Raw genomic sequence first — 27,106 nt, 5'->3', positions numbered from 1 at the left:
CAGCATGGTTTGCATATAGAATCGTTTGGAGACACGGTAAGGTGACAACACCAATAACATGAACATGTGTTTAAAGGAACAATGGGAAGCTCTTGGTTGTTTACCTACTTTACCAAGAAGCTAGCTAAAGGTGCTAGGGAAAATTAGGCAGGAACTACACGGTTTACACTTTCCATACACTTGAATAGCTGATTATTTAATGCATCTGGCCTCGTTCGTCGTTACATTCCTACCCTGAGCTCCTGTCCACAATAGAGAACCCAAAATGAACTCATCTTTGTATCTAATATCTATAGCTGCTATACATAAAAAGCATGCCAACAATGAGAACCTCCTTTCCCCTTAATATTTCCGTACATGGAATTTTTTAGCGCAGAGCAAAACTTTTAGTGCTGAACCAATCAAAATGGAAGGCTCCACTTATGCCACGGTGAGATAGAGTTTATCTCGCTAGACCAGGATAGGGATCTGATCATTCAAGTAAAACAAAACTCAGTTCTGACGGGCTACTGTATTTCTTCTTTGGTAGCACTTTAAGTCGCCCTCATTACCGAACCATCTTCCGCGATTAAGAATGCTCGAACCATTATCACCGACCATGCTTTCCTTCTTAAAAGTGGAATCCTCAACCAAGGACTCGTTGATTTTGCCATTGCAGGGTTCACATTCAAGATGATATGGCTGGTTAACCTGACAAGAAACATGCCAAGGAATCTTGTATAAAATGTATAAAAAGTGAAGGTTACGTTCCACAAATTAAGACATGATAGGTGATGACATGGCTCTCCGTTTCAAGCACCATGACTTACCACAGCTACTTGATGAACAGGCCTTGTGATTACATCACTGATATTGCTTGCAGCAACACTGTTGACAATAGCGACAGTCAGCACTCGGCAACATAACAAGCAAAAACGGATATAGAAATTCTAAGCACAAAATGAAAAAAAAAAAAAAAAAACATGTGAATTTTTTAAGCCAATTAAATATGGGGGTATTGCATACTCTACTCAGACAAAACAGGAGTTGCCTTTATGTGGTGATCAAAATGTAGATTCCTTCTTGCTGCTTGACATGACATTAACCCCCTAGGTTGGTGCTAATAATTAAAGCAATTACACATAAAATGTGTGCAAGCAGACAGACCCGTTAAACTAGAACCCTGCTAGAAACAAGGATTTAATACATAGGACTTGGTGACTAGAACATGTAAGAGCTCTCAGATGTTCCCACTTAAGAGGGGTCTGATGGTGTGTATCAGCTGTTGTCTCCCTCCTATTCTTCATAATTTAATCTAACAGAAATTCAGCCATTCCACTTGAACTTGATAGGTGGTATGGTGCTTACTAGATCAAGTGCATATCATATATAGCGGAGAAGGACATTGGAACATGAGATAGAAACATAGAAACATCAGCCCAGCATTACCAGTACTTCACCTTGAGTCATTTTCTTTTTCCTTAATCCTCCCTCTACCTTGTTCTAATCAGGTCTACAGGGCAGATGAACACTAGATATCTTGCAAAAGAAACACGTGCCATCCTACATAAATCTCAAACTGATCTTTTGAGCAGCTAGCGTGATACTGCCAAGTAGAAGCAAGTCTCTAAGAATTCATTTGCCAGCGCCTTGTCCTTTCTACAAGCATAAAAGCGAGCATAAAGTAACTGGAAATCTACAAAACAAATTTTATCCGACCATTTTAATTATCACCCTCCGATTATTCTAAGCAAATTTTATACAAATTAATTACTCAGATTCTCAAATAAAGGCAACTTCCTGGACGGCACTTTTCCAACCTAGCCCCGTATCTGGTAACTAAAAAAGTTACTTTTCCCCAAAAAAAAAGCATTTTAGGCTCCGTTTGTTTGCAGGAAAGTGAATTCCTTTTGGAAAGTGAATTCCGGGGAAAGTGAATTCCTGGAAAGTGAATTCCGGGAAAGTATTTTCCGATGTTTGGTAGTGTTATGGAAAATAAACTGGAAAACACTTTTCAGTGTTTGGTTATGTCATGGAAAATGAGCTGGAAAATAACTTACTAATATTTTATTTTTCTCAAGTTTATTAAAATAATGAGGAACAAATCTTACAAATTAAAAAGTTAAATGAGAATGAAATTGAAAAAAAAATATAATTTCATAAATTATCTCAAATAAAACAAATAATAATTAAAATAATAGGGATCAATTCTAAAAAATTAAAAAAAATGAAAAATAAAGAAATTAAAATAATAATAATCAACATTTCATAAATTATTTCAAATAAAATAAGTAACAATCAAAAGAATGAGGATCAAATTTGATAAATAAAAAATTTCAATAAAAAATTGATAAGGAAAAAGCAAATAGCAATTATAAAAATAAGGACCAAAGTTAATATAAAAATAAAATTTTAAGAGATGAAATTGAAAAATAAATATTCAAAACAAAATATATATGGCAATCAAAAGTTTGAGGATCAAATTTGATATAATCAGCAAATAATGACATTTCTAAATTTTTCACAACTTCCGGAAAGTGTTTTCCCCTCAAATTTTTCAGGAAAACACTTTCCAGAAAACCAAGCCAAATTTTCCTTTTACTGGAAAGTGTTTTCCATTAACCAACTTTCCTAATGGCAAACAAACACAAGAAAGTTTGGAAAGTGATTTTCCGGAAACCACTTTCCGGAAAACAAACACAGCTAAAAGGAAAATACTTTCCTGAAAGCCAAGTCAAATTTTTTTTTTTGACTAAAATTGACTGGAAAGTGTTTTCCGTTGACCGGAAAGTATTTTCCGTTGACTAGAAAGTGTTTTCCGCTGACCGGAAATTGTTTTCCGTTGACCAACTTTTCTAATGACAAACAAACACAGGAAAGTTTGGAAAATGGTTTCCCGGAAACTACTTTCCGGGAAACAAACAAGGCCTTAAGCCCTTGTGTTTTGCTGTTTCCTAGATTATTTCCTTTATTTTTCCATTTTTTAATAGAGGAAGTAAGAGACTAGACATACCCCACTGGTCCTTGTTCCATGGTTCCACCATCCTCATTTTGATCTGTTTTAAGTACTTCAGGGACAGGACTAGGGTCACTGGCATCAATGCATTCGCCACTTCCATAAACATCATCAAGAAGTGTAGGTTGGATTGCTGCATTACAGAATACAAGAACATGTGTGATGATTGATATACAAATATTCCTTTTCACTTGTCCTCAATCAGAGCAACAACAAACCTTTCAACGGGCTTGATTGTGCAGAAGGCAACTTCATTAATAGTTTCTGGCATATGACGGTATCCTGAAAATCTAAGAAAGTGTAATCTACAAACTGCAATCTCTCAGAGTCTGTCATCTTTGAAAATCCAAACGAACCAGTCCATGTGTTTAGGACACCAGGAACAGCAGGCAAAATCAGTCTCTGGACTCCTAATTCCATGAGCTTCTGAAGGGGGAAAAAACAGAACAGCACTGACAAATTTGGCCAAAATATATCCACTTGTAGCAGCATAGTAGAAAAGAGATCGCTATGCTTAGGACTTGTGTCATCCTTGATAAATAAATGCATTCCTCTCTCAAGTCAAGAAATGACATCAACATGCAAGGAAAAAAAAAACTCTCTTTTCAGAAAGCTATTCCTAATTTCCACGACAACGTAAAACTTGGCATTGTTTTCATTTTTTCGATGGCATTCAATGAGCGCTTTGAAAAGTATAATGATAAGCCGCCTCATTCGGTAGATTAACACGATGCCTACCACAGCCACTTGATGTATTGCAATTATTAAAGTTTCGAGTGAAGGGAAGCATTACAGGGGTTGCAAGCCAAATCTTCAAAAACCACTAGGAAATTGGGATAAATGAACATAAAAAAAGAAAGCCGGATTACAGACAGGCTCGGTGGATTACCTTTTCGAGCACATCCATTAGTATGCGACACATTCCAAGTTGCCGAAATTGGAATCTTGTGCCAACAAGTGGTATTTCTGCTACTTTGTCTCCATGAATCCTTGAACAAGAAACTATCATTGTGAGATAACCATTATCTCACAAAACATAAAGGCAAGGCTGCTCAGCAACTATTTCTAATCCCATACAGAATACCATTGTGTGAATAAAGAGATTCTATGAAGTCACCTTACAGTAGCCACACTAACTAACTCGTCATTCTTCTCCAAAAGTATGGTGTAGAACCCTTGAAAGTTCAAACGGTTAAGTTCTGACCTGCAAAGTCAAATACAGAAACATTAACCATGCCTGACATCTAGTATGGAGAGAATCAAATTCAAACTAAGAACATAAAATTATGTCAAAATCAAGAATAATTGTCAATCCCCATAGTCATAACAACTGACACCTTAGAAGAAGACAGTCCAAAGATGATAACCTGCCATCCACCAATAATAATAATAACTCATCCTTACTGTTACAAGGTAATTATAACTCAATAATCTATAAATCAGAATGTACCAAGAAAGTCCAGTGACTAATCAACACATTTCATAAAACATGATGAAAGATAAAGTAACTAAATAAGTAGAGAACTGAAAATAATTAGGAATAGCATGAAGAGCAAATTATTATGGGGGTGGGGATTGTTTCAGACTGCTATGGCTGCATCATTTTTAGTGAGGTGGAAATAGTGCGAATCCAAACATTTTTTCTAAACATTCTTTTTGAAACCATCTTTTGCCTCTGCGCTTGCTTGTTTCTGAAAACTTCCACCTTTTCTGCACTTGTTATAGAAAAACGCATTGGCAGCCAATTAAAATATGCTCAATATGGATTTTGTTTGTGATTCGAGATACAAAAAACAAAGACAAAATCAGGAGCCTCTTGGTTCAGTACTAATATAAGATCCAGAATAGTTAGATTTTGGTTGTGCAAATTTTAAAATACCACTTTAAGTATGCTCTATGAATAAAATATACCAAATACCATGTAACAGAAAAAACAAAGTGGTTAGGATAATTTGTCTTAAATAATAAATTCTCACCCATTACTAAAAATAACATCTTCCATAAGATCCCTCCCGGTGCGAGGTTCCTCAATGGGCTCGAAACATTCATGCACCACATCAAGTGCTATTTTGAGCTTGCTGTAGGTCTCAACCAGGGTCTCATCATCAGAAGAATCAAGTTTATGCTGATCAGACTGCATATACTTGAATAACGTCCAAGTAAGATTGTCCACACCCACTGGAATTGGTTTTCCTATAAGCTTTTGAAGGCCCAAAAATATCTACAACAGGGACACCATCATAACAGTAAAATCAAAGTGCGGCAACCTCCATGACATTCCAAGAAGAATATCCATTGAACATATATTTTTGTGGCAGGTATAAGCTACTGGCACCATGCATTATAAGACGGTCTACAGTGAAATTTTATTCATATATATATATATATATTTTTTTTTTTTTTTGGGGGGGGGGGGGTAATAGCCTACGAAGATTTAATTCTTATTTATCTTTGCAACTCATATTCTAATTGAATATTGTCAATTGATCCTCATATACATAAAAAAAACAACATCATCGAGTGTAACCAATCAAGCTGACTAAATTATATAATAGCACAACATTGAATCTCTTAATAGAAAAAAAAAAAACTTGTATTTTAACTTGGATCATATAAATCACACCATAAGGTCTCTAAGAATCTGAAAAAAGAGCCATCCCCCTTAAAACTTGTGGATATGGTCTCTACTCAATCAAAGAGGTGAAGGAGGTGTAGCCAAGCTAAGAAACAAGGGAAGGGAGGAATGAGTGTAAAGCAAATCGCATAATATCTATTACAAGTTCTGTTATGTTTCTATTGGGGGTAGAATGTGGGGAATTTGATCAAGTGCTGGTTATGCCTAAGGCTCTAAAGCTTCTGACTGTGTAGTGTCTTCCTTCCCCAAGCAGCAATATAACCATTTTTTTCACGTTTTTACTTCAGGCCTATCATCCAAGGATTTAGCACCTAAAATGATCTTAGTTGATAGGGCAGGTGTAGGTAATCCACTGAATCTTCAGCTTCATCTAAAATGGAATCAAAACCAGCTAATATGCAAAACATATACGATTGATTTGCCGGTATTTATAGCAACGGTATTAAACATAAATGCAAGCAAGCATGCCAAGAAAAAGGAATGAGATACATGGATTCAGAAGCCATTAGCATTAATTCTGCCTTGTGAATTCCAAGAAAACCAATAACAAGGCTACGATGCAAGTGTCAACAATAATATGATATGTTGAATGGATGAGAACAAGTTAAGCAAATAATTCTGATTCTGTTTTTCAAGAGTTCATCATTAATAACCAAATACATGCAAATTTAGCTTGATTGTGCACAACAAGAATAGGAAGAGAAAGTGAGTTTGAAGTACCACTTCACACTTTTTGCTGCAAAACCAATTTTCTTCAGGACGATCCTTCCATTTATCTGTCCATCTGTTACTCAGACACATAATATGATCTGCATCAGGTAGAGAAAGGGAATATTAGAGACATTTCAAACACGCCCCTCCATTTGTTATCAGCTTTAGCTGCAAGCAGATAAAATTAACCTACATTGGTGCTCGCATTGAGTGCAATTAAGAACGCCATCAATAAAATCCTTGGTGTCTTTTTTCAAATTGTTTTGGCCACAAATTTTACAACAGCATGATGGGCAGAACCAGTCTCCATCCGGAACATCCTATAGAAGCATGAAAGAGAAGATAAAAAACAGCACTAAAGTTTAGACTCGCGTGAGAAGTCAAATATCTCAATAATAAAATGATAATAGGATTTCTAAATGAACACATAACTCACCTTCATGCCCAGACATCTTTTATGGAATGAGGAGGGACAGTGATCACATAAAATCAAGTCACCACCATAGTGACAAACAGAGCATACATGATCATTACCATCTCGATCCCAACTTCCCTTCAAACTATCAGGTCTTTCTGCCTTGTGATTACTCATCTCCTTGCCACGCATCATTTGTATCTGGCATTCTAGCAGAGACCTCCCATCATCCAGAAAGATGCTGGCAGCTGGCTTGCAGTATTTGCTAGCACCTGACCTGCAAGATTTGACGCCAGCATGTAGTTCAAAGCCACTAAGGGTGTAAACCTTCCCACAACAGCTGCACTTGATCCCATCACGAGCTATGCGCCCTTCCACTGTTGGATTTCTATTTAGGCTACCGTAATGTACTTTTGTCCTTGGCAACACGATATCGTTGTCTATCAACAAAGACAACACAGTTCGAGGATTATGATGTGATGGGTCAGGAGCTACCACATGCTGCACTCTTTTGCTTGATCGGAGCACACGGACCCACTTAGTATGTTTCTTATCATTTCGTGATCCAGTCAAACCTCTAGATGCTATCCCGCTTCTTGACTTTGGGCGGCTTGTGTTTTGAGCATCTGAATGGGTTTCAACATGTAAACTATCCTTTCTTTTCCTTCGAGCCTTTCTAGTGGTTAGAACATTTATTTCGTGAAAATGTTTTTTGGACAGTGAAAAGCAAGAAGACTCTTTAGAAAAGTTTTTTTCCTTCTGAAACTCCGTTTTACAAATTGCAGAAGATATTTTTTCACAAGAAAACTGTCCCTCGACTGTTTTACTGTCATTTTCCATTTCCATATCTCTAGAAGTATCATTGCATGTTCCTTTATCTAAGATGTGTTCGATGGCTTGTCGTAGTGACCAGAATGTCCTCCCCATAGGAGATCGATGGTAAAAATCACGCCTCCCATTACATGTTTTATAGCCAAACACCCATCCTAGGGCTGCGAGGTGCTTCCTAGCTCTTAGTGACATATCAGTTTTCTTAATCTTTCCCCTGAATCTCGTCCCGGATCCATCTTTAGACCAGAGATTACTCCATTCCACAATTGCTTCGGGACAATATTCAGGTTTATAAACAACTGCTTCAGAATTAGAAGAACTCACCACTTGAGAGCAACAATAAGGATCCCGATCCTCTTGTTGCTCAATAAGAGAAGATGAATCACCATGAGAAGTATGCAAACTGTTCTGCTTACCTTCAGAGGTTGGAGAAAGGATCCCTCTGTCAGTTCCACAAAAATCTAGACAAACCTGCCGAAGAGAATGGTACACCTTCCCGTCAGGTGAGGTGTAACGCAGTCTACTTGTGCCTTTATCTTTCATGGATTCAATTTTCCACCTCTGATGTAAAAGATGCTTCCTCACATCTTTGATTAGAGTACCCGTGGGCTTTTTGTTACCCATCTTTGCGTATTTGATAATGGCATCTGGGCAAAATTCAGGTCCAGGAACTATGTCTGAGCCAGCACATAGCCAACTGCTTTGAATGCATGCTGAACCCGAAGATGACCCATTGATTTTATTGGAATTGGAGTTAGAAAAACCTTCATCACTGGTTATAGAACTGACAGCAGGAATTCCATCCAGGTTAGAAGGTAAGGCAAACAAAGCCCGAGGCTTCATACACACAACTGCGTCATCTTCACAAGAAAATTTTGGCACGACCCTGTCAAGAGTTGATTCAACAGTAGGACAACTAGGATACAACAGCAGACAATCATTTAGCGAGTTCTCGACTGGTTTCATGGCGTGAGTCTTAACCAGATCTTCTTTCCGATTCATGTTAACATCATTAACAGGTTTAGCGATCTGCAACGGCTGCTGTGTAGCGTCTGGAATGCCTATCACCTGGAAAAGATGATTCACCACGACTTTAAGATTATCATCAATTGCCCCTAAAACCAACTCTCTCCACAAAGCTTTCACGGTAGAAGTCCACCGTCCAAGCTTCTCAAAACTCTCTTTCTCTCGCAAGTCATACCAAAGTTGTTTTATGGAAACGGGAATATATTGTTTTTGTTCGTATTCCTCAACCAACACAAGAAACAACCATGTCCCACGTTGCCGCCAAGTCTCGTCAACTTCATCCCAGTCCTGTGTAGCCCTTAGTTTATTGACACTTGCCATAATTTCGTCGCCCAAATCAGGGAAAAATATCCTCCTCTCCTCTGAACCATCGTCGTGATCAAAAATCACACCTTCCCACCAAGCCTCCTGGTAATGCACATCCACACACATTCCGTATGGAAGACCATATTTACCAAACTGAAACGGTGGTGGTGCTGGCCTGATGAAGCCACGATTGTTACACCGGTCTTCATTGGCACAATCAGTGTCATCAACGGGAAGTGAGACGCAAACTTGATCAACAAGATAGTCAGACTCGTCATCATTAAGAATATGATCGTATTTAACTTCATATTTTAAGTCCAGGCCTTGCCTACGACATGCAATGACAGCTCCCGGGTGCCATGAGCCCTGAAATCCATCTTCCTCACTCCTTACCTATAAAATCTCAAAATTAAACATACAAATTATCCAAAGTGAAAAAAAAAATACAGATATGAAAAACATTAAATTGTCAAACATAAGTAAAAACTGCTCAATAAGTCATTACCAAAATTTACAAATAATTAAAAAAAAAAAAAAACACCAGTAGAGAAAATTTCCATATAATAACAGGGTAATAACTTGAGAAGAAAACTGAGAAAAAACCATTACATTAACGGTATCCCATTAGACTAAAAATTTGGTAGTCTCTAAAGAACCCATAATCAACCCTTGCATGTCTGGAAAAACAAAACATATTGAAAACATTGATGAACAATAACACCGATATGAACCAATAAAAAACCCAATGCAGCACCTATCAAAGCGAAAGCCACCTTAAAGCTTGACATTAAACTCAAGGATCAATAAACAAAACAAGAAAAACCATAAAAAATAGTCAATCAAAAACAGGCTAAAAGGGTGTCAAAACCCCGCAAAAAACCCTTCAAAAAAGGAGTTATTATTTTACCTCTACTTTCTCATTAACAGAAAGCTTTATTTCGGTTCTTTTGCGTTTCCTCGTTCTCACAGATTGTTGTTTCTCCAAGTCCAGTGCCATTGAAACAAAATTTTGATAGAAAGTAAACGCTTTGAAAGTTTTTTTTTTTTTTGGGTAAGGCCGTCACAGATAGAGCGAGAGAAGGGTCCTTGTAAAGGCTTGCTTACTCTTCCAAGTCTCAACCCTCAAGCCTCAGCCTCACTCGGTAAATTTTTCCTATTCTTTCTCTCCAAGCAACAGAACTAATCTTTCTCTCCGTCTATAAAAGTAGTCAGGTTTGTTGGCATTTAATATTTTGATTTATTAAGATTTATTATGTGTTCGAAGAATATTATTTAATTTCTAGGGCACGTTTACAGATTCTATATGTGGTTAGGGTTTAAACTTTAAAGAAAGGAAAAGAACGTATAAGGGCCCACAGTATTGTACGGTGTAGTACATTGCTAGCACTTGATTAACGGGTCTAGTGGTCTACAGCAGTCCTCAAGATTCTGTGTGGACCCTTCCCTTTTTTATTTTTAGGCTTCTGATGCTTGTGCTGTGATAATCATGGGTAGGGACAGCAAGGTTGCATGAGTGATTCCATGCACCAGGGATTTGATTGGTGCAATGAGAACACGATTGAGTGTAAACCACTCGAAAATTTCTCTTCTTTCTAATTGGTTTCGATAACTAATTAGTGGTCTGTCATTGCTTGTGAAAGGAAATACTAAAAATGCTTTCACTCGTACAAACTCACATCTTCACGCTCAGTGAGTTTCGAATTCATGTAAACTACGGTTTATAAAAGTATAATTACAGTTATTTTTCATTCAAAAATATATTAAAATAATATTTTTATTTTATTTTTTAAAACTAATTTTAAATTAATATATCAAAATAATATAAAATCACAAAAGATATTAATTTTAAAATAAAAAATTAATTTTTTTTAAATACTTTAAAAACATAAAAATAAATATTACCTTAAACATTCAGATTTGAGTCTTATAACTGGAAAGAAGATGAATTTGGAATGTAGAAACTCCACTTTTGTGCTTATAATTTATCTTTTATGATCATAAATATAAAATTGCATGCTCTTGTGTTTTCCCGAACTTTGTAACTTCATTTCAGTTATACTAGTTTGATTTCTTGTATTACGAGACGAGCTTCTTCTTCTTATTTTTTCTCAACGTAAAAAAATAATGTGAATGTTGTTAATGGTTATTCTAACCATCAAACAAGGTTATAACTACTGGTTGAAAAGTTCACACATATCTTTAATAAAATAAATTAAGAGTTATGCTAATTAATAAATGATATCAATTTATTGATCCCAATTAAAGTTTGAGTTGGGAATCTAAAATAAAAATATTGATTAATGGAAAAATAAAAAATAAAATATATTTTTTTTCAGTTTGAAAATGAAATTGTATCCTTAAAGTATTAATTTGTTTAAATAAAAAAAATATTTTGCAAAATGTAGTAGTAACTTGACGTTATAGTTTATTATTAACATCACTAAAGCTTTATCTATATAAAATCAACCGAAAAAAGATATTAAATTCAATCTCACTAAGTTAATGTAAAATGATTAATTTTTTTAAAAAATCATGAATAATTAATGCAACCCATAACAACTTTTTAATGTTACATTTTTATTATTTTATATTGTATTGCTTTATTAAAGATTTCAAATATTATTTTCTAGTTTATCGGATATTAATTTACAAATCCAATCTACAATTGGTTTGATGAGAAATAAAAGCACCTAATAAAAAAAACCAATAAAGAAAATTAAGATGGTTCACTATTTAATATTTTTCAATAATTTAAAATACCAACATAAAAAATTTATAAAAAAAAATATTTAATATATTTTTAAATATAAAATACTTTTAAAAACATATTACCTTATAATATCAAATAAAAAATAACGTGTTTATAATTTTAAAGAAAGTAGATTAATTAGTCAAGTTTTACATTTGTTTTTTAAATATTATTAATTTAAATTTTAAAAATTTTATAGTTATTAAAGACTTATATAATTATTAATTTTAAAATTTACAAGTTCTGTTAAAATTATATATTATATTAAAAACGTTAATAAAAGAAAAATAACGTTTACCAAGGATTAAAAAGTTAAACTTAGAAGTTGAGTTGAAATTGATGTGAACGCAGAGTTGATAAAACGTAAGAATGACAACTCTATGGACTGTTTTTCTTATGCCTAAGGCCTAAGCTACCTGCTAGTGCCAGAGTCATAATTACTTCCTCCTATACTGCTCTAGCGTAGTAATTTTCCTAGTTGAGAGTTTAATTTAAGAAATTTTTCTTACAGGGGTTGACCCACGTGCTAATAACTACTAACATTATATGCATGGCTAGGTCCATGTGTCCACGTCATATATCTTCTGATGAATTGTTTGTATTTTGCTATTGTATAAAAAATATAAATAAGATTGGTATAGATGGATATATAAATCTAATAATAGCTTTTGTAATTAATAGAACTATTTTTACTGCAGTAACTGCACCTCTTGTTTTTTTAAATCCTTTTTGAATAATTAAAATTATATATTTTTTTATATTTTATTCTTTAACCTTCAACATTCAATTAATTAAAAATTAATTTTATATTTTTTTATATTAAATATTTTGAGTCTAATAACTCGTATCATAATTTTTTTAATAATTAAAAAAGCTTTATAATTTTATTTATTTTTTATTGAGTTATTTAAATCTTGTGATTTAGACTATTGGTTTAATTAAATATTTTAAATTGGCTCTATTATGATTATTAAGATTATAAGTTTGTGATAACAAGTTATGTTTTGCAAAAACATAATAATCCAACACTGTCGCAAAGCGTTTACTTTTTAGGGATACGAGTAAAATTAGGTTTAATAATGCTTGGCTCATCTAGTTATCCATAAACCAGCACCCTAACGCTTGATTCATGCAAGGAATTTCTTATCATGCTATCCTCTCAGGGACAGAGAATGCCATGGCATTTTTCGTTTTAATAGTTTAGAACAGTTTTTTTTTTTGTGTATACAAAGTAAAATTTTCAGGAATATTTTAATTTTAATAAAAATAGTTAGTTTATGAAAAATCCGGGAAGATGAAATTAATATCAAAATCGAAGTAGGAACACTGCACTGGGATTTTATTGGCCGTAAAAGCAAAATAAAAATAACAATAATAACAAGTCCAAACAAAATATATAATTCAGCCCAAATTTGCTCCAAAAGTAGTTATTTAGGCCCATATACAGTTACAAGAACGAGTCCATATCAATACAAGGGCTAACAAATCCTCCTCTCTTAAACCATCAAAACCCTCTCACTCTGCCTTGACTTCTTTTTTGTGCTAAGACTCAAAACCTTAAAATTGTAGAGAATTTCTCGAGACCCTGCTGTTCTCCTTCTATTTCCTACTTTAGTTCAAACCTCCTCGGAACATCCTTTCCATTAAAATACAAAGGACAAGAAGCACAAAAGTCCAGTTAAACAGGTAAAACTCTCCCACTCTTGAAATAAACTTCACACTAGATATCAATGTTTTGAGTTCTTTTTGTGGGTTTTAGGTTTTCAAACTTATCTTTTTTTTGGGTTCACATCAAATGTTTTGATTTTCGGATTTTTTCACTAGTGCTTCTGTTTTATTGTTACAATTTACTATCTAGGTTTTCGCTTATGTTGATTTTAAAGCTTCGAATTTAGCTTTCTAGTAGTGTGTAATAGTTTTGGGAACTGACGGGCCTTTATTGCAGAGGAATTTTTGGTGATTTTATTCCTTTGCCTATTTGAACCCTAGTGATTAAAGAAAAAAAGAATTTGCAGAAACTTAGATGCATGTAGCAGTGCAACAATCCTGGTTTTATATGGCCAAGCTGATCAATGTGCGTAGATGTATATATAGTTTCTCAGGGAATGTTTAATTTCAAGAAGTTTTTTTTTTTTGAAAATATGATGTTCTCTTCTGTGGTGTAATGCTTCGAAGAGATAAAGATAACAAACATGTTTGTGTCTTTTTAGTGCCGCAGGCCACATGAATAGTTTGCCTGATTAATTTTGCAGGAAGGTGTTCAACAACCAGTGCTGGGCTTATACATAATACGGGGTGACAACATGTAAATGCCATCTTCCATTTTTTTTTTTTATAATAAATTTGTTTGGGAAGGCTGATACAATGTCCTGTTCCCTCTAACAAAGTTTTTCTTTTGTTGTTTCTTGCAGAAGCATTGTTGGGGAACTTGATGAGGAGATTGATGCTCATCTTGACTTGTCAAGTCTGAGAGCTCATCCACTCAAGCCCGTCATCCATTGATCTGATAGGAGGGAAGGAAACGGCATCGTTATAGAACATTTGAAGGGTTAGGTACTTACGAAAGATAATGTGTTTGAAGACTGGTGTGCTTAATGACGAGTAATTTATTGATATAATTGTCACCGTAGCAAAATATCATCAAATTTTTTTTATGTTTTAGAAGTATTTTTTTAAAAAAAAATAAATATTTTTTAATTTTTCTACTTCAAATTATTTTTATATTTTAAAATTGTTTTGATATATTAATATTAAAAAATAAAAAAAATATTATTTCATTATAGTTTTAAATAATTTTTTTTAAATAACATTTATAATGTTGCTCAAACTGCAACAATTCAGCGGCGGCCAATTTTTTTTTTCCTTTGAAATTTCTTTTCAAAACTTTCAAGTGCATTATTTACTGTCAAGCATGGGATCCAATTCCATTTGCATTCCATCTCGACGAATGGCTGAAGAAACTCACAGATAGTCAGCTAATCTTAAATATCTCAAGGAAAAAAAAAAACTAGCCTCTTTTTTGGGATCACCTGTCAAGGATTGATGGTTTCATATATATATATATATATATATATATATATATTCCATTGCGCGCAGGCCCATATAAGTTGTTTCAATTTTTCAGAACCCTTCTTTCTAAAACAAACACGTATTCTGCATGTCGTTTTTTCGTAACACAAACGACGTGTCGTCTTTCTTTTGCGAAAAATAAAAAGCAAATACTACTTTCAATAGATGATGTACCCTACCTTTCAATCGCGCTCGCTGTTTGTGCTGAAGCTGAATAATGGCCAACACCAATCCCTCACAGCTCCTTCCGTCAGGTCAGCTCCATTTTTTGTTTCTTCTTTACGAGTTTTGCACTCTTTTTTACTTTTCTTGAAAAAATCATTAGTAACAAAAGTGATTTTGGATTTTTTTTTCTTTTCTTAAAAAACAGAGCTAATAGACAGGTGCATAGGGTCGAAAATATGGGTCATAATGAAAGGAGACAAGGAGCTTGTTGGTACTCTCAGGGGTTTTGACGTCTATGTCAATATGGTCCTTGAAGACGTTACTGAATAGTAAGTCATAATGAACTCTCTTTCTCTGTTTTTCCTTTCTTTCCTTTTTTCTTTTAGGGTTTTAATAAATACATGCTAAACTTCACTTTTTGTTGAAATGTGAAGGATTTTTTTGTTTCACTCAATGTTTCTTTACTCTGGTAATTTTGGTGTTTAATGTCATGGTTTTTATTTTTATTTTTTACAATGATAATGATCGGCAAGAATTTTGGGTATCTTGAATAGATTGCTGCCTTTCATAAGGAAAGGTTCCTGGATTACGGTCTTTGCGATTGCTGGCATCATTGTTTTTGATTGCTATACTGAGCTGTATTTGTATGTGGCTGGTGTAAGGCTTGGTTGTAAAATTTTTAATTTTATTGTGCTTTTGTTTGTTCCAAATTGAAGTAAAATTGTAATCACGGTGGTCAGTGATGATATGAAGGAATTGATGTTATACTTCCGTAATGTTACTGCTTGATGCTGATCGAGTGATGGAGTCTTATGGTTGGTTGGTCGGGGCGTTGTGGCTGCACATTTTGTCTGCAACTTCTCTTTCTTGCAAGCCATTAGCGAGTGACTTTGCATGGAGATTAGAGTACTTTCCATCCCATATAATCACTAAAACATCATCTTATGTGATACATTGCTGAAAGACTGCTTGTTTTGAATTTGCTTTAATCTGCTTCTTTATCAATGTTGTAGTGAAATTACAGCTGAAGGGCGACGCATAACCAAGCTTGATCAGATATTGCTGAATGGAAATAACATTGCCATTGTAAGTATGATTGCCCATGGCTTATTTTAATTCTAGTCCGAGCCCATCAAATTACAGCTGTGTTCAGCATTCCAGTATTTGGCATTTCTTTTTACTTGTGTCTTGTGATTTTATTGGTGAGTTACCCTTGCTCTCTCGAGATCCTGGAAAAAGGACACAATGTGAATTGGAGAGGTCTAGATTGTGTTTTACTTTGTTGAAATTTGTAGTTCTCTAGATGTGTGGATTTTCTAATTTTAGTTTGCAATACAGCTGGTTCCTGGTGGTTCCCCTGATCCAGAATGAAAGCAGGTGGATGCTTGCATAACTTATTTTTCCTTTTGATGTAACCGTGGCAGATAACTTCTTTGTTTTATTGAGAAGTTCATTTGTTAAGAATTCCACTTCCATCTTTGTGCTTTCCTGCAGAAATGTAGCTGAAATATTATGGCTGTAGATGATTTTCTTTGTCTAATGAACCGTATTATCGGGGGATTTGCTCTTGTCTTTTCTTTTCTTCTCTAGTTCTTGTTTGATTGTTTAAGATTAATTCAACTCTAAATATAGATATACTACTAGGACCTAGAATGGTTCAGATATGGCATGAGATACGGTGAGCCAAGGGAAATGACAAAATAGGTTGAATACTTGAGGCTGAACTGGACAGCCCTTACTCTGGTGGATATATAGAGAACATGGTTATTTAAGCTATCAGCTTGTTAATGTCAGTGACATTATTACGAGTAAGCCACCATGTAAGCATCCATGATGTGGGATGATAATTGCTAATATTTCCTTTCATTTGTGATGATATATTCGTATATTCCTCTGTTTTTCTTTGGAGTTATTAAATGAATGGTTATCTTGTTTTCATACATTGTGAGGCCAGGATGAGCCTGATAGCAGCACGCCCAGCAAATCGGGTGAAAGGAAACCAACTAGAGAGTCCGGAATAGTGAGATTTGACTAACATCCTCATCCCATTTCTGTAAGCCTCCCCCAGCCTTTTCGTTTGGAAATCGGAATGGGCCAGAATCCCTTGTCATTTCTTGCACAGTAAATGGTATTATTTGGTTCAAGGATGATATAATAAGCGTTGGAATTTCAGAATACAATTTACTTTATCTTCTTTGGTAATACGAAGACTTATAAATCTTGTTTTAAAGAGTTTGTGTGGAAGTAAAATTGTGATTGCTTTTTAGATTGTTTATTTGAAATATATTAAAATAATATTTTTTTATTTTAAAAAAATAATTTTGATGTTTAGTGCATTAAAATAATTTAAAATATAAAAAATATTAATTTAAAGAAAAAAATATAAAATAAATTTAATTTTTTAAAAAATACTTTTAAAAATAAAAAAACTAACTGGTTTACAAGGAAATCTTGTCTCGAACAAGAACCAGAGTATGCGGCGACATGTACCTAAAGCCCAGTGATAAAACGAGGCTGTATACATGTAGATGTTAATTAGAGCCAAGTAAAATATATTTCTTATATCAGTCCAATTATGGCTATGAATGACTAATCTTAACATGTTTTTTTAATGACTTATTGAAGGGGAAGCGTGGAGGACACCTAATCTTAACATGGTCCACTTCAAAAAGTACAAAACCCTTGCCCCCCAAGGAGTCAAATTTGTCAGCGTCAGCTTTTTATGATTCTGCAAGTAATCTACCTAGAATAAATAAGAACTGTAGCTCTCATCTTCTTCCTGTTCCTATCTGCCTACCCTAGCTTGCAGGAGATCAAGTAAGCTCTCTCACTCCATGAATGTTTTTCATATCAGTTCTTTTTTTTTTTCCCATTTTGTTTTTGTGAGTTTTGGGCTTCGAACTAGTTTTGGTTCTAGTTTTCATGCTTCAGATTTTGTCTTTAATGTTAAATTGTTTCTCTGGTTTCAATTCTTGAAGAAGATCATTATGTCATGCTAGTATGACTAGAAACCACGACATGTCAATATTACTTCCTTTTCTTTTAACTTCTCCTGATCTTAAAACTTTAAAAGTGAAATGCATTCATCTTTGATTCAATCAATATAACGAGAAACGATGAGTTGAATGATATCTTCCTTTTGTGTATGAACTTGACTGGTAAAGTAAGTCCTGGTTATGGATTGGAAAAAAGTCAAAAGTTAGTCGTTTTGGAGAAATCTTACACTCAAGGTTCATCTATTAATCTCAACTGTTGTAGAGTGTGAATTAGGCATTCTAAATTTGTTGAGCTTGAGCTTGAATATCGGAGCTTGGTTCAAGAACCTGATAGTTCACTGTTAATGGGTTATAAATTTCTTGTCTTGTCATCGTTTGATGTAATTGTCCTTGGATTTACACGTCGACACATTTAACTATGAAAGATCAAAGAAGGTCCTAGCTCATGGTTCTATTTGGTTGTTCTTGTGAATATACAATTCAATTGCAAATTGCCATATTGAAAATGAGAGTTTTTATTATGCTCACTTGTGCATTCATATTTTGTTGGTTACAGGCAGATTAGAAACTAAGAGCTTTTGGAAAGCGAGCAACATGGCAAAGCATCATCCAGATTTGATCATGTGTCGGAAGCAGCCAGGAATTGCCATTGGAAGACTTTGTGAGAAAGATGATGGGAAATGTGTCATCTGCGACTCCCTGGTGCATCCTTGCACACTTGTGCGAATTTGTGATGAGTGCAATTATGGATCCTTCCAAGGTCGATGTGTTATTTGTGGAGGAGTGGGAATCTCTGATGCTTACTATTGCAAAGAGTGCACACAGCTGGAGAAAGACAGGGATGGATGTCCAAAAATCGTTAATTTAGGGAGTGCGAAGACAGATCTGTTTTATGAACGGAAGAAATATGGTTTTAAGAAAAGATGATAAGCAGCTCGTTACATCTCTAGTGGTTTTTCTCCGCCATTGTTAACCTGAATTTCCTGAGACAGAAATAAAATTGATGGACAATGTTGTAGTTCTTGAATTGTATTACTATTTGTTACTGCCAGTCATTGCGAAACGCTATTGATTATGTTGCCTTCCAATTGACTGGATTGTACCATAGAGATGCCTATTATTTTTTTCTCCATTTGTGCTCTCTGCTTACTTCAAATCCCATGTTTATGGTCCAATGGACTTGGATTGTGAGAGGATCTGAATTTAGTTTCAAATATTGTTCGTGCTTGGCAGCCTAGTTTTGGCTACAACTGTTGAAAGCTTTGATTTCTGATGGTAGATTTTTTATTTTCCTCTTTTTCTTGGTTTGTTTGAGGGGTGCTTCTTAGAAGTGGCAAGATGAATCTAAATTTCTGATGCTGGAAATTTGATTTTCACTTTGTTGAAGTGAAAATGCACCTTATAGTCTTCCGCACAAACAAACATATTTTTAGAATGTTTTTAGTAATTAGGATAGTTTTTATAATTATAAAATGAAAATATCAGGGTTTTAAAAAAATACAAATTATAACTATTTTTAAATTTAAGTTTTCATCACAATTTGAGATTAAAAACAAGTTTAAGTAATGAAAATTAAATAAGTTTAAGTAATGAAAATTAAATAATTTTTGAATATATAATCAATCAAAAAATATATTCAACCGCACTACATTAATTTTAAATAACGTTTATTTTTGTAATTGGATCAAGATTTTTAAAAATTTTAATTTTTTAATTTTTAATTTTTTAATTATTTTAATGTGTTAGTATTAAAAATAAAAAATATTATTTTTATATATTTTTAACTAAAAATATTTTAAAAATTAACATCTATTAAAATATCAAATAGAATATTAGAGATGTCAACAGAGGCTTGCGATTGCTGGCCCAAAATGGGGAATCACGCGGAATGGACAAGTAGAAAGGAATTCGGACACATGTTACAAACAGAACAGTGAGAGAGGGAGAGAAGGAATGCATTTCAGCAATTCGAATTTAAAATTATTACTACCTTAGGAAGAAGATAGAAAATACGTTAAAAAAAAAACATCGAGAGATTCAATATTACCCATAAACATTTAGGGCCAAACGTGTCACAAAAGAACAGTGTCCTTACCTAGTTCTCTGTATTGAATTCGGACACATGTTTATATAGGCAAATTAATGAAATAAAAAAAAATGATATAATTATTTTTGAAATATAATAAATTATTTGTTAATAGGATTTGGAGATTTTTTATATATATATATATAAGGCCTTATTTGTTTCAGTAAACCACTTTTCCTATTTTTTTTTTTTATATTTGGTCAATTAAAAAAATTAATTTTCTCTTTAAAGAAAAAGTTAAGCCTTTACAAGAGGAAAGTGTTTTCCTTTTCTTTTTTTTTTTAATCTTTGAAAAAAATTTTCATTTTTTTACAAAGAAAAAATCTCATAAAAAAAATATTTTAAGATTTTAAAATTAAAAAAATATTAATAGATTTTACTTTTACAAGATTAGATATCTATAATATTATATTTAAAATATTTATATTATATATAGTTATATTTTATAAAAATAAGCTATATATAAATATATGATATAATAATAAAAATCACCATCACACTTTTTGTATCTCATTAAATAATCAAATAGTTATATTTTTTTAATTCTTTTTTCAACTTACCTTTTATGATGTTGCTAGAGATTAGAAAATAATTTATTTTTTAAAAATTTACTTTAAATGAAAATTATTTTTCAATAAAACAAACTGTTCCTAAAATAATATCATCAAACATTATATTATAGTATCAAAGTGGATTTAATTATATAAAAAGGAGTTGTTTGTTCTCAATTAACTAAATGAAAATGAATCACAATTTAATATAATCAAACCTATTATTAACTGTCTCTCGTTTAATTAATTAAGCACATAATACTGATTTTTATACGAGAAAAAAATCCATCACAACTACAATCAAGTCAAAAACCCAAGACTTTAAAATTTCCAGAATTCTTGAAATCCCCAGTGTTTCTTTTCAACACATAATGAAGACGACACTTCGTTTATTGTTCCAACCCGCCGACATTTCATTTGTATTTATTGGGCAGACATTAGTTAGAGCCCAGGCCCAATTTCGCAGTCGGCTTAGAATTAAAGTTCGTGTCGTTTCTCGAGTGTTCGTTCTCTTATAGCCCATCTACAAACTTCCAAACAGAAAGTGTTCTCTCGCTCCCTCTCTGCAAAAAGAGAAGCAACAGTCTCAAATCGATTCCAGCAGGTACGTACATGTCTTTCTGCTCATCTATATTTTACACTTGATTTTTTTTTTTGTTTTATGTCAGACTTGGTGTTTCGATAGTTGGTGTGTTTGATTTCTTTGCTTTGTAGTGTGGGTTGGTTGTCACAGGTTCTAATTATAAGCCTAGGTTTTTATCTGGGTGGGGTTTTCATAGGAGCACTTGTCTTAATAAAAGAGGACTTTGTTGTCTATTAGAAGCACGAAATAGCACTTGTCATCTCAAGCTTCTTTCCTGAAAAGCTGACATTTTCAGTCTTAGAAGTCCCCAATCAAACATGAGCTTCTTCAATTTAATTAAAAGGATAATTTAGTTAAGTTTGACCCTCAAAATCGGCACTAGGTTCATTAGCCTGATAGTTCCTGCTAAGGAAAAGCATGGATCTGATGTTCTATTTCCAGGTCATATAATGTATTCCATTGCTTCTGCTTGTAGCTAATCATAGAAAGTTGGCATGAATGTGTGAGTATACTTATGGAGTCTATTGTTTTAGGATGACCCGTTAGAAATCTGATTCATTTTGTGTCATTATTTTATTTAATTTGCATCATATATGCTAAATATGAGGCATTGGAATTGTATCGGTTTCTCAGAAAGAGGAAAAAGATGTTTGCGCTGGTGCTGTTAGTTGCTGCTATGTGCATATATAGTGTTTATTTTTTTTTATTTTTTTTACCAAAATGTAATCTACCCCATGCTTTGACATATGCTTACAGTTGTGGTTGTCTCAGGTGCAAGTAGCAACACTAAGATCTTGAAGAAATCATGGCGAAGCATCATCCTGATTTGATTATGTGCCGGAAGCAGCCAGGAATTGCTATTGGACGCCTTTGCGAGAAGTGCGATGGAAAATGTGTAATCTGTGACTCCTATGTGCGTCCTTGCACACTTGTGCGAGTATGTGATGAGTGCAACTATGGATCCTTCCAAGGCCGATGTGTTATTTGTGGAGGAGTGGGAATCTCAGATGCCTACTATTGCAAAGAGTGCACTCAACAGGAGAAGGATAGGGACGGGTGTCCAAAAATTGTTAATTTAGGGAGTGCCAAAACAGATTTGTTCTATGAACGTAAGAAATATGGTTTTAAGAAACGATGATGAGCAGTGGGTCACATCTGTAGTGCTTTTTCCCCCGCACTGGTGCACTCAATCTAAAATGTCGAAACTAGTTATTAAATCTTGAGTTGTATCTGCTGATATTACCCCTAGTCGTTTTGAAAACAATATTGATCACTGAAGTTGTCGCTTGATGCAATGGACCTGGATTGTATTAGAGCCATATCTTGCCTTTTATGATGTCATGAATTCTATCTTCTTATTTATAATCTAATTGACTTGGATTTATTTCCAGGCATGTTGGCAATTAGTAATGCTCCTCTGTCCAAGCAGTACGTTTCATTTACTAATGTTATCATTTGATCAAGTTGATAACGTGAAGTTCTTGGCTCGAGTTGTGAGCAATGGTAATTTCTTTACCGGGCCTCTCCGGTTTTATATCATGTTGTAATGTAGATTAGGTTGTGTTTGTCGTTACTATAAGTTTTTTTGGCCTTCTGCAGGGATTAATGTTGCTGGTAGTGCCATTACTGTTTGCTTAATATTATTTTCTCAGGTGATCATCATGTTCGTGAGTATTACGATATGTCATTTCTGTCGACCTTCGATGATTAGACTACGAAATCTACATTGCTGGGAACACGGGTCTTTTCTGGATCCAACCTTTTGGTTGTCTACCTGCAACCTTTACGGTCACCATTGCCATGCATCGTAATTCATAAAGCAGCGGGTAGGCAAGAGCAGGGATGTTGACTATAAAGGAAAGGGATGGTTTAAAAATCCGAAAAACAAGTCTATTTTTCATTTGCCTTGATCGTTGATCTGTGGGCAGATAATCTTGTGTTTTTCATTGTTCTGGAAGTGGAAACTTGGAGCCTCTTGCACCACTAGGACGTTGAACTGCATTTGAATTGCACTTGCATTCACGGTCCAAAACTGCCGAGATGTCGGTCGTTGCGTATGTACTGGTTTGGTGGCTGCCTGCACTACATGATGATAGTGCCACTAGTCGTGGCCCTAATCAGATGACGCCTTTTCATTATTGTATTGACTTTGACACAAGCATACATCCATTCTGCTGTTTTTTTAATTTTTTATTAACAAGATATTTTGATTAATCTTATAAGTTTTAAAATTAACACTATATAAATTTTTAGTAATTCTGAAAAAACTCAAATTTATAATTATTAAAAAATAAATTCAAGATCTAACAAATTAAACAAACTCTTGAATTACCATTCTTTGCTATACCACTGTAACACAAGACACTTCGGAGTGTCATGTTCGGGCATGCAATAGAGGGATTTGAAGCTTTGCACAAATGGTCCAATTTTTTTTATCTATAAATGTGAAGGTCCTTTTGCGGATGAGGGATGCCTTGTCTCTATTATCTTTGTTTTTAACTGTGATGGTAGTTTTAGGTTAGTTTAGACTTCACCTTAGATACATTTGTACATTAATTACTGTATGCTAATCTTTTTTGTTCAAAAGTTCGTAGCTCTTTGCTGACCTGTCTTTTGAGACAACTCAGACACATTTTCGAAACATATCTCAGATACTCCACCACCACGGATAAAATCTTATGACAGATTGATGTATCTCTCTCTCTCTCTCTGCAGATTTTAGTGCTCCTTACTGTGCAACCAAGAGAAAGTAGTTAAGCACTACCATGATTAAAGAAAACTCGTTGACATGAACAGATTGCTCAATCTGCGGCCAATTCTGCGCATTTAGACTTATCTGCAAACTCTTTATGAAGTGAATTACGAGTTCAGGGCTTGAAATTACTAGAAGAGGAAACAACACGAACCGATTGAGTTGTAAATGCCATGTCCTAGTAAAAAATGCTGTCTACATCATGGAACCAATTCAATAATGTATAAATTCAGAGAAGAGCATTGCAGTGATTTGACATGTAAAATCCAGTTATGAAAATACAATATTTGTTCTGTTTACGTGTTGATTGATTGAGAGATATTGTTGTAATAGTTATTTTTTAAAGTATTATTTATTTACAAATATATTAAATTAATTTTTATTTTTTAAAATTTATTTTTGATATTAATAAATTAAAATGATTTAAAAATATTGAAAATAATTAATAAAAAAAAAAAAAATAAAGTTTCATCCACAACGCCAAAAACACGATAAAAACAAGATTTTGCTATTTCTTTTGATCCAAAACCACCATGTTGAAAGAATCATACTTGCTTTTAAAATGAAATCAATGGCAAATTCTCTTACTTCGTGCAACGTATTAGAAATACTTTTGAACAGTTTTAACCGATACAATTGTTAAATTTTAACCTTGTGGATGTTCTTACAACTGATTTGACTAAATAAGTTTCTTTTCAGAGAATCTTTACAACGTACGCGAGTGCATAAGGTGGAGTTTAAGATTGGAGAATTATGTTAATTGCACACTTGACTTATGCGAATAATTTTAATTGCTTTCAAAGCTGTTTTCGCTCACAAATCACATTGATAGCAATGAAACTATGAAAGTCAAACCTTTGACTTCAAAACAGAGTTATAATGTAATACAAACAATTCTTATAGACAATTGCGATAGAGGGTGTTATTAAGGACATCCTTGCATCAAAGATTATTTTCTGTTTACCATACAATATTTTTTATACAAATCTGTTTATTTGCACAGTCTGTCTTTTAATTTTGTTTATTATCCAGAGATCATGAGTGTTTTGTTAATCGGCAACTAGCTATCTAGAATTATATAATTACAAATTTGACTGCAAAAAGCAAGCACCCCTTTCCTTTTCTGGTAAAGGAAGCGACGGCACCCCGTTGACCGAGAGCTGAACGGCTCTGATGCACCCACAACAGATATCAAAAGTGGCACCCACGATTTGCAAAACGTCAACTCTCATCTTGCAATCATTATTTTCCAAGTGGAAATAATGCGAGATTCATTGCTCTATAAAAGGGGAGCGTTGTCTGTTTGCCATTTAGAGAGACAAAGGATGGCATTTGGAGTTCGCTTGTGCTTGTGTCTCTTGCTTGTCTTTGCTGTAATATCTTCGGCTCGTAACACCATCTCATTCTCAGGTATGTTTCCTCTGTTATGTTTTCATGGAGTATAAATATATAGTGTGGGTCATCGTGCAGCGTTTTTTTGTTGAAACCAAAGGTCTAAACTTTTTCTTGACCGATTGCTTGATCGGATGTCCGAATAACAGGCGAAAATTTCTTTGTTCTTTAGCTAAGGCCTTAAAGAATGCAATTTGAAATGCCATTAATTGTGGCGATGCATGTCTATATATACGCGCATACACAATTTAGATCAGCCATGGATTGAATCCCAGTTCCTTAGCATGCAGAAAATCTCCAAGACCCTTCCTGTGTTTAAGTTGAACAGAGAAGTTAATCAAGTCCACAGCAACTCAGATTCCAGGAAATTAAGATCATAGGGATGCCCGTTATTTACGTCTTAATCTATGGTTAATAACGTTTATATTATTATTGTAGTGTGTGCAATAGGCCAGCTAGATTCTGTGTACACGGTCTGCTCTGCATCGATACTTGTCCCTGCTTACTGGCTATTATCAATATATTACCTCACTAATCACAGCACTTTCGTAAGAGACAACATCCTTAATATTGTTTCATTACAGACCAAATAGAGCACACAGGACAAAGAAACACCTTGAACAACAACAACTATTATTATTATTATAGCATATTGATTTGATTTATGCAGATACAAGTTCGAGAGATGAAGAGATTTGTTTTTGGTGAATTTAAACTAAGAGTCTAATATTGTTGACTACTTGATGGTTTCTAATCCTCAAATGTGTTATTATACACGCAGACAATGAAATGGTCTTAGCTGTGAAGGGGAGGTCCTTGAAGATGACACTGAACGACTACGGTGAACCAACGGCAAACCGTGGGCACGATCCTTCACAAAGAAACAAGAACCGGGGTGGCCGTAGAGGCTGAGAGATTCCATGGTGTCTTCTTTATTCAGTATTTTGGATTCTAACCTAAATATATACTGAACTGAATATATAACACAGGCTCACGTTTTGTATTGCAAGGGAGCTGATTTATACTCTACCTCTGCCATATAATATGTATTCTCTAAGGCTTTTCTTCCTCGTTTAATTGTCATCTTTCTTAATTTCAAGTTGTTGTGTCGTGTTAAGGAGCTTCAGTGTGATCGAACATTATTGTGAAGAATTAATTTAGATCCTCTCAAGCTATCCATGACATGAAATAATGTCTTCTCTGTGGACCGTTGTGTTATCATGAGAAAGGGGTCAAACGTTTACTGGACTCTGCGGGTCTATTTAAGATTATAATAGTGATTATAGTTTAAAATTTTTTTTATTTAAAAATATATTTAGATGATATTTTTTTTATTTTTAAAAAATTATTTTTAATATCAGCGTATCAAAACAATTCAAAAACACTAAGAAATTATTAATTTTAAATAAAAAAATTAAAACTTTTTAAAAACACATATTAAACCATGTTTTCAAACAATCACTACTTTTCATTTAAGGTATCTCAAGTTCTCAAAAAGGACTCGGCCACTCAAGAATCCAAAACGAAATTGGATCGTAGATGATAATCTTATGATTTTCACTTTTCAAAATTCTAATTAAAATGATATGACAGATATTTTTTTTTGGTTTTTTGATTACATGGTATCATTGTAAAGAATCTAAAATTGAAAATGGTTTTCTTGTAGTTAAGTCTCTGCTGGAGGAAACAAAAACATATCAGTTTGGCTTGAAAATACTTCATTATATATATATATATATATATATATATATATATATATATATATAATATAAACTTAAGTGTTTTTTTTGGAATTTTTATGTACTTCTTGACATTTAGGTCCTTACAATTCTAATTTTATCATG

The 27,106-nt window shown here is 33.8% G+C and overlaps 5 protein-coding genes across 7 annotated transcripts; 4 read left to right on the top strand and 1 right to left on the bottom strand.

The window, feature by feature from the left end:
• Nucleotides 1-1,004: 1,004 nt before the first annotated feature.
• LOC140955961 (uncharacterized) lies at nucleotides 1,005-9,916 on the bottom strand. The gene is made up of 10 exons (XM_073411444.1): nucleotides 9,827-9,916; nucleotides 6,778-9,312; nucleotides 6,535-6,661; nucleotides 6,351-6,439; nucleotides 4,972-5,216; nucleotides 4,113-4,199; nucleotides 3,885-3,984; nucleotides 3,214-3,421; nucleotides 2,993-3,128; nucleotides 1,005-1,638 (listed from the first exon to the last, which is right to left on the bottom strand). The coding sequence occupies exons 1-10, from the start codon at nucleotides 9,914-9,916 to the stop codon at nucleotides 1,575-1,577; spliced, it is 3,681 nt and encodes a 1,226-aa protein (XP_073267545.1). The 3' UTR covers nucleotides 1,005-1,574.
• Nucleotides 9,917-14,832: 4,916 nt separating this feature from the next.
• LOC118027587 (sm-like protein LSM5) lies at nucleotides 14,833-16,470 on the top strand. Its single transcript, XM_035030971.1, has 4 exons — nucleotides 14,833-14,991; nucleotides 15,108-15,231; nucleotides 15,916-15,988; nucleotides 16,241-16,470. The coding sequence occupies exons 1-4, from the start codon at nucleotides 14,955-14,957 to the stop codon at nucleotides 16,271-16,273; spliced, it is 267 nt and encodes an 88-aa protein (XP_034886862.1). The 5' UTR covers nucleotides 14,833-14,954; the 3' UTR covers nucleotides 16,274-16,470.
• Nucleotides 15,916-19,038, top strand: LOC118027589 (PHD finger-like domain-containing protein 5A). 2 transcript variants are annotated; one of them, XM_073411225.1, is made up of 4 exons: nucleotides 15,916-15,988; nucleotides 16,857-16,955; nucleotides 17,528-17,719; nucleotides 18,455-19,038. In XM_073411225.1, exon 4 carries the CDS (start codon nucleotides 18,493-18,495, stop codon nucleotides 18,823-18,825), a length of 333 nt encoding a protein of 110 aa, XP_073267326.1. In that variant the 5' UTR covers nucleotides 15,916-15,988; nucleotides 16,857-16,955; nucleotides 17,528-17,719; nucleotides 18,455-18,492; the 3' UTR covers nucleotides 18,826-19,038. The 2 variants fall into 2 exon arrangements, with proteins under 2 accessions (XP_073267326.1, XP_034886864.1); XM_035030973.2 differs by lacking the exon at nucleotides 15,916-15,988 and adding an exon at nucleotides 16,582-16,722.
• Nucleotides 19,039-20,989: 1,951 nt separating this feature from the next.
• On the top strand, nucleotides 20,990-22,524 carry LOC118027590 (PHD finger-like domain-containing protein 5A). Of its 2 annotated transcripts, none has more exons than XM_035030974.2 (2): nucleotides 20,990-21,139; nucleotides 21,875-22,524. In XM_035030974.2, the coding sequence occupies exon 2, from the start codon at nucleotides 21,924-21,926 to the stop codon at nucleotides 22,254-22,256; it is 333 nt and encodes a 110-aa protein (XP_034886865.1). In that variant the 5' UTR covers nucleotides 20,990-21,139; nucleotides 21,875-21,923; the 3' UTR covers nucleotides 22,257-22,524. The 2 variants fall into 2 exon arrangements, with proteins under 2 accessions (XP_034886865.1, XP_034886866.1); XM_035030975.2 differs by having other exon boundaries at nucleotides 21,047-21,139; nucleotides 21,890-22,524.
• A 2,649-nt stretch (nucleotides 22,525-25,173) lies between these two features.
• On the top strand, nucleotides 25,174-26,339 carry LOC118027591 (protein PSY3). The gene is made up of 2 exons (XM_035030976.1): nucleotides 25,174-25,280; nucleotides 26,044-26,339. The coding sequence occupies exons 1-2, from the start codon at nucleotides 25,196-25,198 to the stop codon at nucleotides 26,172-26,174; spliced, it is 216 nt and encodes a 71-aa protein (XP_034886867.1). The 5' UTR covers nucleotides 25,174-25,195; the 3' UTR covers nucleotides 26,175-26,339.
• Nucleotides 26,340-27,106: the final 767 nt, after the last annotated feature.

Source organism: Populus alba, chromosome 9 (genome assembly GCF_005239225.2).
Source record: "Populus alba chromosome 9, ASM523922v2, whole genome shotgun sequence".
Taxonomy (NCBI): domain Eukaryota; kingdom Viridiplantae; phylum Streptophyta; class Magnoliopsida; order Malpighiales; family Salicaceae; genus Populus; species Populus alba.
Note: the sequence above shows the minus strand (reverse complement) of the source record. Positions and strands in the feature narration are given on the sequence as shown.

Bases quoted from the DNA above. Each gene is read 5' to 3' on its own strand.
- LOC140955961 (XM_073411444.1), bottom strand. From the start codon at position 9,916: ATGGCACTGGACTTGGAGAAACAACAATCTGTGAGAACGAGGAAACGC. The intron at 3,129-3,213 runs GTTTGTTGTTGC...TCTGTAATGCAG, and splicing joins ACAATCAAGCCCGTTGAAAG to CAATCCAACCTACACTTCTT. The intron at 1,639-2,992 runs GTATGTCTAGTC...TTATGCTTGTAG, and splicing joins ATGGAACAAGGACCAGTGGG to AAAGGACAAGGCGCTGGCAA.
- LOC118027587 (XM_035030971.1), top strand. From the start codon at position 14,955: ATGGCCAACACCAATCCCTCACAGCTCCTTCCGTCAG. The intron at 14,992-15,107 runs GTCAGCTCCATT...CTTAAAAAACAG, and splicing joins CTCACAGCTCCTTCCGTCAG to AGCTAATAGACAGGTGCATA. The intron at 15,232-15,915 runs GTAAGTCATAAT...TCAATGTTGTAG, and splicing joins CTTGAAGACGTTACTGAATA to TGAAATTACAGCTGAAGGGC.
- LOC118027589 (XM_073411225.1), top strand. From the start codon at position 18,493: ATGGCAAAGCATCATCCAGATTTGATCATGTGTCGGAAGCAGCCAGGA.
- LOC118027590 (XM_035030974.2), top strand. From the start codon at position 21,924: ATGGCGAAGCATCATCCTGATTTGATTATGTGCCGGAAGCAGCCAGGA.
- LOC118027591 (XM_035030976.1), top strand. From the start codon at position 25,196: ATGGCATTTGGAGTTCGCTTGTGCTTGTGTCTCTTGCTTGTCTTTGCT. The intron at 25,281-26,043 runs GTATGTTTCCTC...TTATACACGCAG, and splicing joins TAACACCATCTCATTCTCAG to ACAATGAAATGGTCTTAGCT.